The 13,988-nt window shown below is 39.1% G+C and overlaps 1 protein-coding gene across 1 annotated transcript in view; it reads left to right on the top strand.

Moving 5' to 3' along the window:
• The window catches only part of LOC100555394 (myosin-1B), a 34,186-nt gene that overhangs the window by 4,945 nt on the left and 15,253 nt on the right, over positions 1 to 13,988 (top strand). Inside the window, exons 6-21 of the mRNA XM_003217085.4 lie at positions 1,226 to 1,253; positions 1,353 to 1,470; positions 1,565 to 1,657; positions 4,676 to 4,739; positions 4,838 to 4,936; positions 5,049 to 5,152; positions 7,300 to 7,438; positions 8,029 to 8,147; positions 8,260 to 8,409; positions 9,999 to 10,169; positions 11,043 to 11,349; positions 11,442 to 11,509; positions 12,180 to 12,267; positions 12,412 to 12,529; positions 13,373 to 13,496; positions 13,579 to 13,715. Of these exons, the coding sequence (XP_003217133.1) occupies positions 1,226 to 1,253; positions 1,353 to 1,470; positions 1,565 to 1,657; positions 4,676 to 4,739; positions 4,838 to 4,936; positions 5,049 to 5,152; positions 7,300 to 7,438; positions 8,029 to 8,147; positions 8,260 to 8,409; positions 9,999 to 10,169; positions 11,043 to 11,349; positions 11,442 to 11,509; positions 12,180 to 12,267; positions 12,412 to 12,529; positions 13,373 to 13,496; positions 13,579 to 13,715 (1,927 nt within the window). The remainder of the gene's footprint in view (positions 1 to 1,225; positions 1,254 to 1,352; positions 1,471 to 1,564; positions 1,658 to 4,675; positions 4,740 to 4,837; positions 4,937 to 5,048; positions 5,153 to 7,299; positions 7,439 to 8,028; positions 8,148 to 8,259; positions 8,410 to 9,998; positions 10,170 to 11,042; positions 11,350 to 11,441; positions 11,510 to 12,179; positions 12,268 to 12,411; positions 12,530 to 13,372; positions 13,497 to 13,578; positions 13,716 to 13,988) is intronic.

The following is a 13,988-nucleotide window of genomic DNA, read 5'->3' as shown; positions in this document are numbered from 1 at the left end:
ACATTTAGTCTCGCTTTTGTGAAGAGTCTTTGGTAATTAGACTCTGTGAGACTCTCAAGATAATTACATGACTTAAACGGCTCAGTGTATTTGAGCAAGCTCTGAGCTCTCCCAGGGCAATATCCCTCATCCGTTTCTTCAGTAATTTCTGTGCTGTTTTGAAACCAAGGTGCAGTAAAAGGGACGCTGATAGACCAATTGAGGTCACTTTATGATCAGCCCTCCTTGCCGAAAGGGTTGAGTGGTTTCAAATGGGATGAAATGTGATAGGCCCGTTCCCGATTTAAATACAATTATGTGGATTATCTGCTTTGATAATCTGGATTATTTGGCACTGTGGAAGGGGCCCTAGTTAATATCCTTTCCATAAAGTATTATAAATATTTTCCCCAGAAAAAGCATTTTCTGTAGTCAAAGAAAAGTTCAAAGAAAAGAACCATAAATTGTCATGTCTTACAAAAGACACAAATCCAAATTCAATTGCTAATTGAAAGTAGAGCAGACTTGTTGAATCATCTATAGTATGGTAAAGTATTTCCCCTTGGTTCAATAAGCCCATTTAAGTGGGGACTAGCAATTGAATTATATCTTAAACCCGACTTGTGGTATGGCCATATTTCAAGACCTTCTCATTGTTTTGTTAATGCATTTATTTTTCTGTTTTCATGTGACTTTACAATAATCTCAGCATAGTGGTATTTTGTTTAAAAAAGAAGGGTTTAAAAAAGTATAGGACTTGTAATGAAGAACAAAGAGATTCAAATTTATTTCATGCATGCTATAAGAAGCATTGCCGAAAGCCTTGGGTGCTTATAGTTTAGGTGTTAGATGTGTAAGTGTGCATTTTTCATTATAGTGGCCAAATGAAAAAGATGACCAGGTTTCTGTACTTTTAATGTCTGTGTAGAAGAGGGAATTTCAACACATATACAATATGTTGTCATTTAGGTTATCTCTACTGAGATATTTTTTTTGTACAGCTATTAAAGAGGCAAAAGGTCTGTCCTCTTTTCCTGTCTACCTTATTATTGAAATATAAGCATTTATTTCAGCAAGTGCCCAAGTGAAATTTTACAATGCAAAAATTAAGGGAAATTATTTGAAATAATTTTAGAATATGTATTTTCCTGTCGGTGGATCTTAACACATTTGTTTCAATTTGTGTTATAACTGCACACTCCAACCCAACACACAATAATATTTGGTGTTGTTTTACTTTCTCTAGATCGTGAGAATCAATCAATCCTGATCACGTATGTATGCTCCTTAGGAATACACTTTTAGTCAGAACAAGCTTTGTTGTGCAGTATACTGATGGATCATGCCTTTTTTCCATTTCTTTGTGTCAACAGCGGAGAATCTGGTGCTGGAAAGACTGTGAACACGAAACGTGTCATTCAGTACTTTGCAACAATTGCAACTACAGGTGACAAGAAGAAGGAAGAACCACAGCAAACTGGCAAGCTAAAGGCAAGCTGTAGATTGGAAATAATATTTGTTTGTTTACCCCATTTACCTTTTGTTAACACTGTAAACAAATAACTTAGCAAATATAATGTTGCAGGGCACCCTTGAAGATCAAATCATCAGTGCCAACCCCTTGTTGGAGGCCTTTGGAAATGCCAAGACTGTGAGGAACGACAACTCCTCCCGTTTTGTAAGTGTTGGATTTCAGAAATATGTTGAAGATAGTATCAGTGTGATTTTATCAGTCTTTACTTTTGTGCCATTTTTTTCTAGCACTTAAAAAAGGTAACATGGATTTTTTTTTACTAAGATCAACTGCTTCATCCTCCACTATTTCCCTTCCTGAGAAATCCCCCCCCCCCCCCCCGGGTCCCATGTCTCATAGTTACCGTATTAGGAATTCAGATCAAATGTATGGGTCTGGCATCTTCCATCTTGCTATGGGAAAAGCTAAGACTTGTTTGAACCCCTTCATGCTTCCATGGTGCTCAGTAATGGGAGCTGTAATGCCCACAGCCAAATTCTTCACATAAAGGTCACTGCCCACAAGGGGCTGCTAAGAAGCTCCCATCTCCAGCAGCTGCCAATATCTTCACCCTTGTGATAAACTGTATAACCATAACAATACATACATGCAGGAACAATTTATTCATTTGACAAAGATCACATATCATAAACTCCAGCATTCATCTCCAGCAGCTGTTAAGATCTGCGGGACTTGGGATGATCTCTACTCATATAATATTTACACCCTAGAACAATTTCTTCATTTCAAAACCACATTTCAATATTGGGCTCAGATAATGGTCTTAGTTATTCTCCAGAAAATGAATGACCAGCATCTGTAGTGGGGTTTCTGTTCCAGCCAAATCAGTAAGGTGGAACATTACTTTCATACCTTAAAGGCATATTTTGCTCAAGACCAATTTTGTCTAATAGATTATGGTAAGGTTTTTCTCATCACGAGAAACACCCTATGGCTGCAGCTGAACATTCATCATAGCTAACTCAGTATGTCAAGTTATTATTTGGCATGACCCTGAGGGTAGCTAGGCAACTGATATTAATGGATCAAAAACAGTTTCCAGGTATTTTGAACTTTAGCTCTCATAATTTCTGACAGTTAAACAAAAAAGGCTGGGGCTTCTGGGAACTGAAGTCCCAAATGCCTGGACAACTAAAGGTTGGGAACCACCAATTTTGGCTATTGATAGCCTGAAATCCATCTGCTGAAAAAGAGCTACTGATCCACTAGGAGCTGTGGAACAGATTCGTTACTGTAAACCACACACGTGTCAGATGCTACATCTATATCGCCCTTTGTTACAGTCTCTTAAACCCTATCATATTTTTCTTTTCTTAAGTAATCTCACCTGGTCGCTGCTGGCCTGCCATCTTTTCATCTTAAAAAATAATTCTCACAGCCATTAGGCAGCTTTAACCACTGCCCTATTCTGTAAAGAATGGGATGTAAATTCCCTTGCAGGCATTCACATTGCCACCACAGCTTTCCTAAAACTTGAAACTAGCCCAAATCTATGGTCCTCCGCATGTAGTTGGTCTGCAAGTCTCATCTGCTAATTATGAAGGGTCATAAAAGTAATACTTCCCCAACATTGTGAGGGCCATAGGTTCCTTGTTAAGGCATATGAGCTCTCTGATAAAGGCGCAGATGGATAAGTATTCCTACAATGCTTCCAGTGAGCACAGCTGCTCAGTTCTGGCTAGGAGAGAGAGAAGTTAGAAGACTGACACAATGCATAAATGTCTCTGAGATAGATTTGTGTATCTGCACATACAAAACATATTTCCTGCACAGACAATTTTGCTTTCTGCTCCTGAACAAAAACACATTTTTTACATAAAATAAGTAGCAAAATACAAAGATTATCAGGGATTCTCTTCAACAGGATTTCTTGTAGAAGATATGAAGGGAGAAAAGTAAGGCTCATAAAATATTGCTATGTGCCCCCATTTCATTAAAAAAAAAGTCAGGAGTCAATTCTCAAGGAGTCAGCCAACGAATGGAATAGAAAATTAAGGATCAGCCATCTGGCTGTTTCAATCACTGGTGAAGGGACACACATGGTTGAAGGTTTTCTATATGGATGGGTCACTTTCTTTTTACTCCGAGGCCACATTCCCTTTTAAAAAATGGGCATAGTAAAGCAAAGTTCCCCACCGAGCAATAAATGGGTAATGCTAAAATTAAAAGAGACATGCTGGTTAAGCAACTAAACTGAGTGACATCAATATAGAGCAACATTTTAGAAAATAGCCAGCTCCTTGGATTTCAAGAAACTTACTGATGTTGTTATGTGGCTGTAATTGTTTTATTTCCATTTTAAAAATAAAGCACACATCAATTGGAAATCAGTTGTTGAGCTGTTCTATCATATTTGTTCTGCACTAATATGCTATCTTATAATCAGCTTTCTGAACAAACATCCTGTTGTTACATTTGTATTTATTCAGATCAGTGGTTCCCAACCTTTGGGCCTCCAGGTGTTTTAGACTTCAGCTCCCACAGTTTCTAACAGCTGGTAAGCTGACTGGGATTTCTGGGAGTTGAAGTCCAAAATACCTAGAGGCCTAAAGGCTGGGAATCACTGATTTAGGGGATCTTATCATGTTGTTATAAATCTCACTAAAATAACTATTTCAGAAATGTATTATTGACTCTTTTTTTTGCATATTAACAACAATAAACCACTCATTAATTAATTCATTCAATCAATCAATAAAGAGTTGGAAGACAGAGGCTAGTGAAATATTTTAGCTACTTCTTAAAATCTGTAGAATTTGATATTAGATCTGCAAACTAGAAACTCCTGGCACTCAGAACATCGCAGATGACCCTTCCACACTGCTCTATATCTCAGGATCTGATTCCAAATTATCTTCTTATCCTAAATTAACTGGCAGTGGAGACTCATGTAATCCAGTTTAAAGCTGACAATCTGGGATCGGATCCTGGGATTGAGGCCAATGTAGATGGGGCCAGAAAGCAAGAACCAAGATTGCTTTGGCTTACTATTGGGATAGTACATTTAAAGACCTCTTGGGTTTTTTTCATGTTGGCATTGGTATACAACATTATGGTCAATCATAAATATACCACGTTTTGTAATTGACACTGTGAAGTTACTGAAATAAGGGACATTCTGTTTTAAATGTTTTGTATTAAGTCAACATGTTTCCCCAACAGGGTAAATTCATTAGAATCCATTTCGGTGCCACAGGCAAACTGGCTTCTGCCGACATTGAGACATGTAAGAAAATTGGCTAGAAGATTTCTCTCTCTTTCTTTTTTTTCTTCCTGATTTGTCTGCTTACAGGCTTGGCTAATTATACTCCATTGCTTTACCAGATCTGCTGGAGAAATCCAGAGTTACTTTTCAGCTAAAAGCTGAAAGGAGCTACCACATCTTTTACCAGATCATGTCTAACAAGAAGCCAGAACTGATTGGTAAGAAACATCTCTTTTTGTGGGTGGACTAAGCTGCTAGGATTTTTTTTCCAGTGTCTCCATTGCGTTGTGGATGCAAATAAATCCATATTTGTGTTTTCTCTTTATTCAGAAATGCTCTTGATCACCACCAACCCTTATGACTACCACTTTGTCAGTCAAGGGGAGATCACTGTTGCCAGTATTAATGATCAGGAAGAGCTGATGGCAACTGATGTAAGTAACTTGTACAAAGGTAACTCAAAAGTTATCCGCACACTGGTTATATTAAAACTTCTTATCAGAGCTTTTTGTACGAGGTAACTGTCTACACAGTCACTGCAGTGCAGTTTGCAACTGCAGTGAAAGAAAACATGGCTGCTACCCTTGTGATTTGCACAAATTAGAGCACCATTCATGATTTGTTCAACCATCAACCATGCTCATTACAGTGAGATGCTCACTGAAGAGGTGAAGCCTAAAATTTGGGCAAAATGCAGAGGACTGCTATCCAAAGGTGTTACATGGCAATGTACATCCACACACCACTGCTCATACTGTCAACACTAGTTCACTTTGAACTATTACAACATCCTACCTATAGTCCTGACCTTGCCCCATCAAACTATCACATATTTGGTCCCCTGAAAGAAAACCCTACGAGGACGAAGATACATATCTGATGAAGAGGTGAAGACAGTGGCACATTTGTGGCTTGCAGCTTAGCTGAAAACCTTTTAACAAGGGAATACAAAAGCTTGTTTACAGATGGAACAAGTGTATTAAAAAGCAGGGTTATGTTATGTCAAAAAAGATGCATTTATCTTTTCTGAAAGCTGATTAAAATAAACTCTACGTCCAGAGTGTGGATAATTCTTGACTCAAGCTCATAAAATTGACCCCTCGTGAGTGCTGGTTTGATTACAACCAGCACTAGTTTAGTGCTTCATTTTTTCAGCAGAAATAGGGAGTGAAACAGTCATAGATGACCTCCTTGCAAAAATGATGGTGAAGGGTATAATTTTTTTTAGGGATGCTGCCTGGAAACAGCAGTGGCAGCTGCTGTTGGTCCCCTTCCAATCTTTCTTTTAAACATAGCTTTGTAGCACTCCTGTTAGTTACCTGTCACACACCCCAAAGGTATGTAGCATCATTCAAGGAGCAGTGTATCTGGCTGCACCTGTGTACAATGATGGGACCCACAGGTGTCTGTGTGGTTCTTCACTCAATACTGCCTCTAGAATGATACTAATGAAGTCATCATGCTTCATGCTGGATTCGGCAGCACACGTCGATGATGATGATGATGATGATGATTATCTTTATTGTTATTCTGCCTTTCTTCCCTTGGGGACTTAAGGCGGCTAACATTTATTCACACTAAGCAGTTTGTAAATACAAAAGTTAAAAAAATTAAATAATAGGAAACAATCAGGGCAAGCTAACACCTCCTAACAAAAGATTATCCCAGGCAGGAAGCAGCCAGGCTTTGAAGCTGCATGGCCATTCAGTGCTAATCAGGCTGGCCAATTGCAACATTCTCACTTGCCTCAAACACACAAGAGTTCTCTTTCCCCCACACTGGACATTCCACAGGTATATAAACCACACTTGCCTAGTTTCCAACAGACCTCACAACCTCTGAGGATGCCTGCCATAGATGTGGGCAAAACATCAGGAGAGACTGCTTCTGGAACATAGCCAAATAGCCTGAAAAACTCACAGCAACCCAATTAAATAATAACAGTGTGGTGAAACAGAATTAAAACACAGCAAATACATTAAATACATTAAAATGGCTGTTAAAAATGCATATTCCCCCCCCCCTCCCCAAATCCCACCCACCCTCTCCAGAGCCTTCCCTAAAAACCTGTTGGCAGAGGAAGGTCTTGACCTTCCTTTGCTAACTGTCTAGCCCCAGTCAACCGTGGAGCCGGCAGGCTCCGATCACATGTTGTACTGCCACCTCCACCCTGACAACATGCAAGACTTCCTGTGTTTCCATTCCTTTAATGGAGGATGTTGCACACTCCATGCGTGCACCACGCTTTTCCCTGTGTGAAGAGCTGCCGGAGGAGCCCGGCAAAGCAGGATGCGTGGATGTGGAGCTGTGGAGAACCGCTGCTGAAAGTATGATGAGGCTGTTAATCATTATGTAGGTTACTTCCCAGCACATAGATTGGCACTTCTCCCCAGTATTGCCAGTAGAGCAATGTTGCATCACAATGCAGCTTTGTTCCAAAGGGAAACGTTTGCATTAGTTGGGAGGGAATTGCAAACTATTAATTGGTGAAATGCTTCCCCAAATTTTCTGGCTCCAAGTAAGCCAGTGAATTTAAAGTAGCATTTTTTTGCTCAGTATTTACTATAGATTCAATTGACAGGAAGCCATTGACATCTTGGGTTTCACTGCTGAAGAAAAGACAGCCATTTACAAGTTGACAGGAGCTGTGATGCACTACGGGAACATGAAGTTCAAGCAGAAGCAGCGTGAGGAGCAGGCTGAGCCAGATGGCACTGAAGGTATTTCAAAAACTTTCTGCTGGCTTCCAAAATAAATGTCTTATTCTGTGGAAACGTGTATTACAAAATTTCAAAAGAAATGAAAACATTAAGTTGCAAAGTCACATGCCAATCTTCCCTTATAAACAACGTCTCTTTTATAAACAACCAAATCAACACAGTATTATTATAACTGACCACCATGCAAAATAGGCTCCTTCTACATGGACAAATAAAATCTGCATTATCTGCTTTGGACTGGATTATATGACAATGTAGAATAAGATAACCCAGTTCAAATCAAATAATATGGATTATCTGCTTTGATAAACTGGATTATCTGGCAATGTAAAAGGGACCATACCAGCCATTGGTTGGTAACTGGACAAATTAGTTAAGAGAAAGATTTGTTCTGGTGTTAGATCCAGTGGTGTCCTTCCTCTCACCTTGGGAAGGCTCTTGTTAATTTTTTGAGGTAAATCTTAAGTGTGGTGTTATTTATTTCTATGATTTTACCTTGACTGGCTACAGAGACACTGTTATCTAATTTAATACTGATTTTCTTTAGCATTCATGTACTGAGAGTACCTTTCTCTCTTATATGTGCTCAGTTGCGGACAAGGCAGCCTACCTCATGAACCTGAATTCAGCAGATTTGCTGAAAGCTCTGTGCTATCCCAGGGTCAAGGTCGGCAATGAATATGTCACCAAAGGCCAAACCGTCCAGCAGGTAATGATCTATGAAATAAAACCTGATGTGTCAATTAATCACAATAAATATAAACTGGTCATCAGATTCCTGATCTCCTTTATATTATAGCTTTTGTACTTTCTAATTCCAGGTTTACAACAATGTTGGTGCTTTGGCTAAAGCTGTTTATGAAAAGATGTTCTTGTGGATGGTTGTTCGTATTAACCAGCAGTTGGACACCAAGCAACCCAGGCAATACTTTATTGGTGTGCTGGACATTGCTGGCTTTGAAATTTTTGATGTAAGAAAACAAGAAAGACAAACATGTAAAGTTATATGAGAAACAGCATCTTACCTTGTTTATATTAAGTCAGGGAACCATATCATATATTCCTTTGGAAAGCTATAATTGATTTGATATTACGTTAGCATACATGAACATGGGTTTACTACAGTTTTGATTTATGGCGTCATCAGATGGCTGGCAGCCGGTGGCAGTGGCATTCCAGTTCATAGAGGGGCATGAACTGGATCCGGGCTCCGCATCGCCCGGATCCAAGTGAAGTTGATCAGATGGGGTGAAGCGTGAGCACACGTGGTGTGAGAGGCTTCTCCCCATAGATTGTATGGCCACATGAGAGGTCTCATCGCCCACCAAGCTGACATATGATGGGAGCTGGCCAGTTCCATGGATGGCCTGGGCTAAAATTGGCACATGCTGCTGATTTTAGCCCTTTGTGATGAGGTGGTTAGTTATCTCTTGAAAACATAGACCACTTGCAGGTACTTTACAAGTATTTCCCTAAACTTGATATTAATCTTGAAGAAAAGTATCATTCATACTGCTGCCTTAAATATTCAGTATGGTGCACGTTAGGGGAAACAGATAGAATCACTTTATGACTGGCTCTTAGTGGCACCAAACAGAAGTCATTGCATCCTTAATGGATTTTCTATCCTCAATTGATTTTTATGGCAAGTGAAAGATGAGAATGTTGCAGATAGCAAACAGCACAGAATCTCTCTACAAATCAATGAAAAGTACTTGATAACAGCAAAATAAAAGCCAATGGTGAGAATGCTCATTCTGGACTGGAAGACTCTAACAATCTCATCCCAAAGGGTGGATTTTAGCAGCATACGCTAGCTCTTCCCTATATCACCCACACAGCTGGAGCCTCCGGTGGACTAGGGGATAAAAGCCTTGTGACTTGAAGGTTGGGTTGCTGACCTGAAGGCTGCCAGGTTCGAATCCCACCCGGGGAGAGCGCAGATGAGCTCCCTCTATCAGCTCCAGCTCCATGCGGGGACATGAGAGAAGCCTCCCACAAGGATGGTAAAAACATCAAAACATCCGGGCATCCCCTGGGCAACGTCCTTGCAGACGGCCAATTCTCTCACTCCAGAAACAACTCCGGTTGCTCCTGACACGAAAAGAAAAAGAAAAACCCACACAGCCTGTCAGCTCCCATCAAATGATGTCAGCATGGCTCCGTGGGTGATGTAGGGCAGAGCCGATGCATGCTTCCATGTTGTCATTAGAAGCAATGGGGGGAAGCCACATGGTCCACACTTCCCCCCATATGATCACCCATATCTGGATCCGGGTGATGTGGGACATGGGGCGTCGGACTCCCCATGCCCCCCAACGACAAGAGGCAATTCAGGCGGCCATGTGAAAAGTTTGTTATTTATACAGGAACAAAAACATATATAGATTAGATTGACCCATAAACATACGAAGACCACATATATTTTGTACCAGATTTCCCCAAAGTCCAGTTATTGTGTGAAACAGATTACAGATTTTCTATGAAAGGCATCTTTAAGGGTACTGAAATAATAACATTGGGTGGACATTTACTAAAAATGCATCTTCTTTTCCTGTAGTACAACAGCTTAGAGCAGCTGTGTATCAACTTCACCAATGAGAAACTGCAACAGTTTTTCAACCACCACATGTTTGTGCTGGAGCAAGAGGAGTACAAGAAAGAAGGAATTGAATGGGAGTTTATTGACTTTGGAATGGACTTGGCTGCCTGCATTGAACTTATTGAGAAGGTATTTGATATACTCTGAAATGGTTTGAGCGGTTTAAAGTTAAATAGAAGATTGTCTAAGAAAAAGCACTTAATATGCACAGACTTCCTGTAACTGCAGTACTGCTTGTAGGAAGGCTACCAATAGAGAGCTTGACATAAAACTAGTAAAAGGAATATTTTATACAATGAGGTGAATTGGATAAGGCAGTTAACTGGAAGGTGCTCATGGCAATTTTGACTAAATATTTCCATGTCGTTGTTATATGTATGTCTGTCATTCATTATTTCTTGCATGTGCTAATTGCTCAGTTTTAACTCGGTTGTTACGTGGGATCAAGGCATCTGGCCTAGCTAATAACATAATTGTGTGGCAGCTCTTAAGAAGGTTTCTTTTTTTCATTTTTCTAGTACCATGTATGTACAAGGTGCTATGAACAGGTTCCTATCCTCAAAGGCCAGCAGCCTATAAACAAACACAAGTAACAAAGAGAAGGGCACCAGACATGGGGTTATTATTTCTATCATACTTCAACTTAAGTATAGCAAGGAACTAGCACCAGGCTATGTTCCTATAGCTCTTATGGACAGAATACTATTATGACAAAAAGCACATTAGATGTTATAGCTGGAAAAAGTTAAAGAATAATTAGAAATCGAATGACTTGAAGGTACACAATATATTCCTCTGAAAGGCTTTATTCACAATAAACATGTATGTATGGGATGTATGTTCGAATGTATTAACATTTGTTAATGAGAGTATGGTGCAAATGGCAAGCTCTGTGAATGACGGCATTCAATTTCTTTACTGTCAAAAATCATTCAATGAACAAGTTATTTCAAAATCCAGTTTTTTCAGTCAGCTGACTTCTAATTAATCTTATCCTTCCAGCCCATGGGCATTTTCTCCATCCTGGAAGAAGAGTGCATGTTCCCCAAGGCAACAGACACCTCTTTCAAGAACAAGCTCTATGACCAGCATTTGGGTAAGAGCAACAATTTCCAGAAACCCAAGCCTGCCAAAGGCAAGGCTGAGGCCCACTTTGCCCTGGTGCACTATGCGGGCACTGTGGACTACAACATCACCGGCTGGCTGGAGAAGAACAAGGACCCCCTCAATGATACTGTGGTGGGGCTGTACCAGAAATCATCCATGAAGACTCTCGCTCTACTGTTTGCTGATCGTCCTGCAGATGCAGGTAACAGTTGTAAAATCAACTCTTTGACTCATAAATATTTCTTTTGAATAATCGGTTAAGTCTCATTAAACCTTTTTAAATGTCTCTTTTAGAGGGTAGTGGTAAGAAGGCTGCCAAGAAGAAGGGTTCTTCCTTCCAGACTGTGTCTGCTCTTTTCAGGGTACAAAACAATATTAAAATCCCCTTTCTTTGTGACAGTTGAAAAAGATGTTGTAAACTAAGTTGTTGCTTTTCAATTTTTTTAACATCCTTAGTATTTTAATATTCTGAGAAAGTTATTCTGAGAGTACTTGAAGAAAGTTTTTGTACTGGAACAAATAATTGAGACTTTTAAAACTATTTTTTTAAATTACAGACTTTAAAAAAGCATGTTCTTATCTTTTCACATAATTTTCACAACAAATGTGAAAAAATGATTTTCTAAAACTCTAAAATATAATCTGCAATCAGTACACATGCCATTTTGCAAAGAGGATATACTTCTGTGTCACTTTATTATATATAAGTTAGCAATACAACCACAAAATACCGTAAAATAACTAGCTGTTTGTATGACTGTCATAGACTTTCTATGGTCAAGGAGGCAAGTTTCAGTTAAACCTGAATGGCAATTCACTCCAAGTGCAAATAACTACAGCTCAATTATCAAATAAAGCTTTAGAATTACGTGTTAGGAACGTATGTGAAAGCTGGTGTTTAACTCTTTTATATCTAAAATACTGTATCTCCCCATCTCCACTCAACAAACTGCATGAATACTTATCCTCTGTTGGCAACAAATACCCCTTTTCTGGTTTGTTGCACAAAGTATTTATTTTCTGGTCCTACAGGAGAACTTAAACAAACTGATGACCAATCTGAGGAGTACTCATCCACATTTTGTGCGCTGCATTATTCCCAATGAAACCAAAACACCTGGTAAGAGCATTGTCCTATAAATGTATATGTGTGACACTGTTTTTCTTTCTGTATCATACCATTTCATGTTGATTCCTGATTTGATTATTTTGAGAAATGCATAGTATACATTGTGATATCCATATTTTCTTTGATTTTCCTAAGGTGCCATGGAACATGAGCTTGTGTTGCATCAGCTGAGATGCAATGGTGTATTAGAAGGCATTCGCATTTGCAGAAAAGGATTTCCCAGCAGGATCATTTATGGTGATTTCAAGCAGAGGTCAGCTTGGACGTGCTATGAACTCCATTTGTGCATGTTGTACATTTTATTTTTAATGTTTAAAATCAGCACTTAAAAATTATAAATTAAAGCAGACTAAGCTTATTACGTGTTCAGATCCAGTAGAGTTGTTGTCCTAGGACCTTTCTACACAGTCCAGAAATCCTGTTTTGACCAAAAGTTGCTTTTGGATATCCAGGGACTCTCAGTCAGTAACACAGGGTAAACCCGATTAAACAGCTTCTACCTCATATTACACAAATTCCAGAATAGTCCTGCACTTCTGCATTAATGTGGACAGCTGGTCTGGTTTTAATTTGAACTGGTCACTGTCCTCCTGGTCCAGCACCACAATTTTCTTTCCCTGCATTCAGATTGGGCCCATGTTGTCGTACTGTGGCACAATACAGCAAAGGTAAGATGACTATCAAGTGGAACCAAATTAGTTGCAATCTCACTGGATGATCTGGATTCTATCTTGCTGCCGCTGCAGGATGGAGATGGGCAGTGTAACCCTCACCAGGCCCAGTCCAAACTACTCTGAACTGATGTGTTGATATGCCTCTGTGCTAATTTCTCCCATTCTGAGAAAGCTGTCTTGAAATCAGTGGACATAGGTCTGAAAAGACATGTATAGAATTGTGCCATTTTTTTTGATAAAAAAACACTATAGATATCCCATCAGAATGAAGTGTATTGCTTTCTTGGTATGTTCTGACTGTTTTCATGGATATTTTAAAATTGTCAATTTCACTAATGCCCTAATATCAGTTCTAGGCCAAATAACTGTAACAAATTGACTTTCATGGAAAAACGTTCAGTTTTCTATTTTTTTCCCAACAGATATAAAGTTTTAAATGCAAGTGCAATTCCAGAAGGCCAGTTCATTGATAGCAAGAAAGCTTCAGAGAAGCTTCTTGGCTCCATTGATGTTGATCACACACAGTATAAATTTGGACATACCAAGGTATGACTAATTTATGATACAAATGACTTTTTAAATTGTACAGACACTGTGTGTAGCATTCCATAACACTTTATTTCTCCAGGTGTTCTTCAAAGCTGGTCTTTTGGGTCTTCTGGAGGAAATGAGAGATGATAAGCTCGCTCACCTGATAACACGCACACAGGCTATGTGCCGTGGCTTCTTATCAAGGGTGGAATACCAGAAAATGTTGGCAAGGAGGTATGACACACCTTTATACTTATTTAGAAATACTTGTTATTATGGGTTTAGCTTTACCGCTTCTGTGACTACGTTGTTAATTCTATTCACTGGTGCTCCATGTGTTTTGATCGCGCCTGATAAAAATTACTAATTTTTAAAATAATTTTTGTTAATTTAAAGATATTTTATTTTTCCCCAAATATGAATCAGATTTCAACATTTTCTTAAAACAATTAGTAAAGAAAGATCTCAGGCCAAAAGTATCATCCTTTTTTAATGAACTTAAATTAT

This window comes from Anolis carolinensis, chromosome 2, assembly GCF_035594765.1.
Source record: "Anolis carolinensis isolate JA03-04 chromosome 2, rAnoCar3.1.pri, whole genome shotgun sequence".
In the NCBI taxonomy this organism is placed as follows: domain Eukaryota; kingdom Metazoa; phylum Chordata; class Lepidosauria; order Squamata; family Dactyloidae; genus Anolis; species Anolis carolinensis.
Note: the sequence above shows the minus strand (reverse complement) of the source record. Positions and strands in the feature narration are given on the sequence as shown.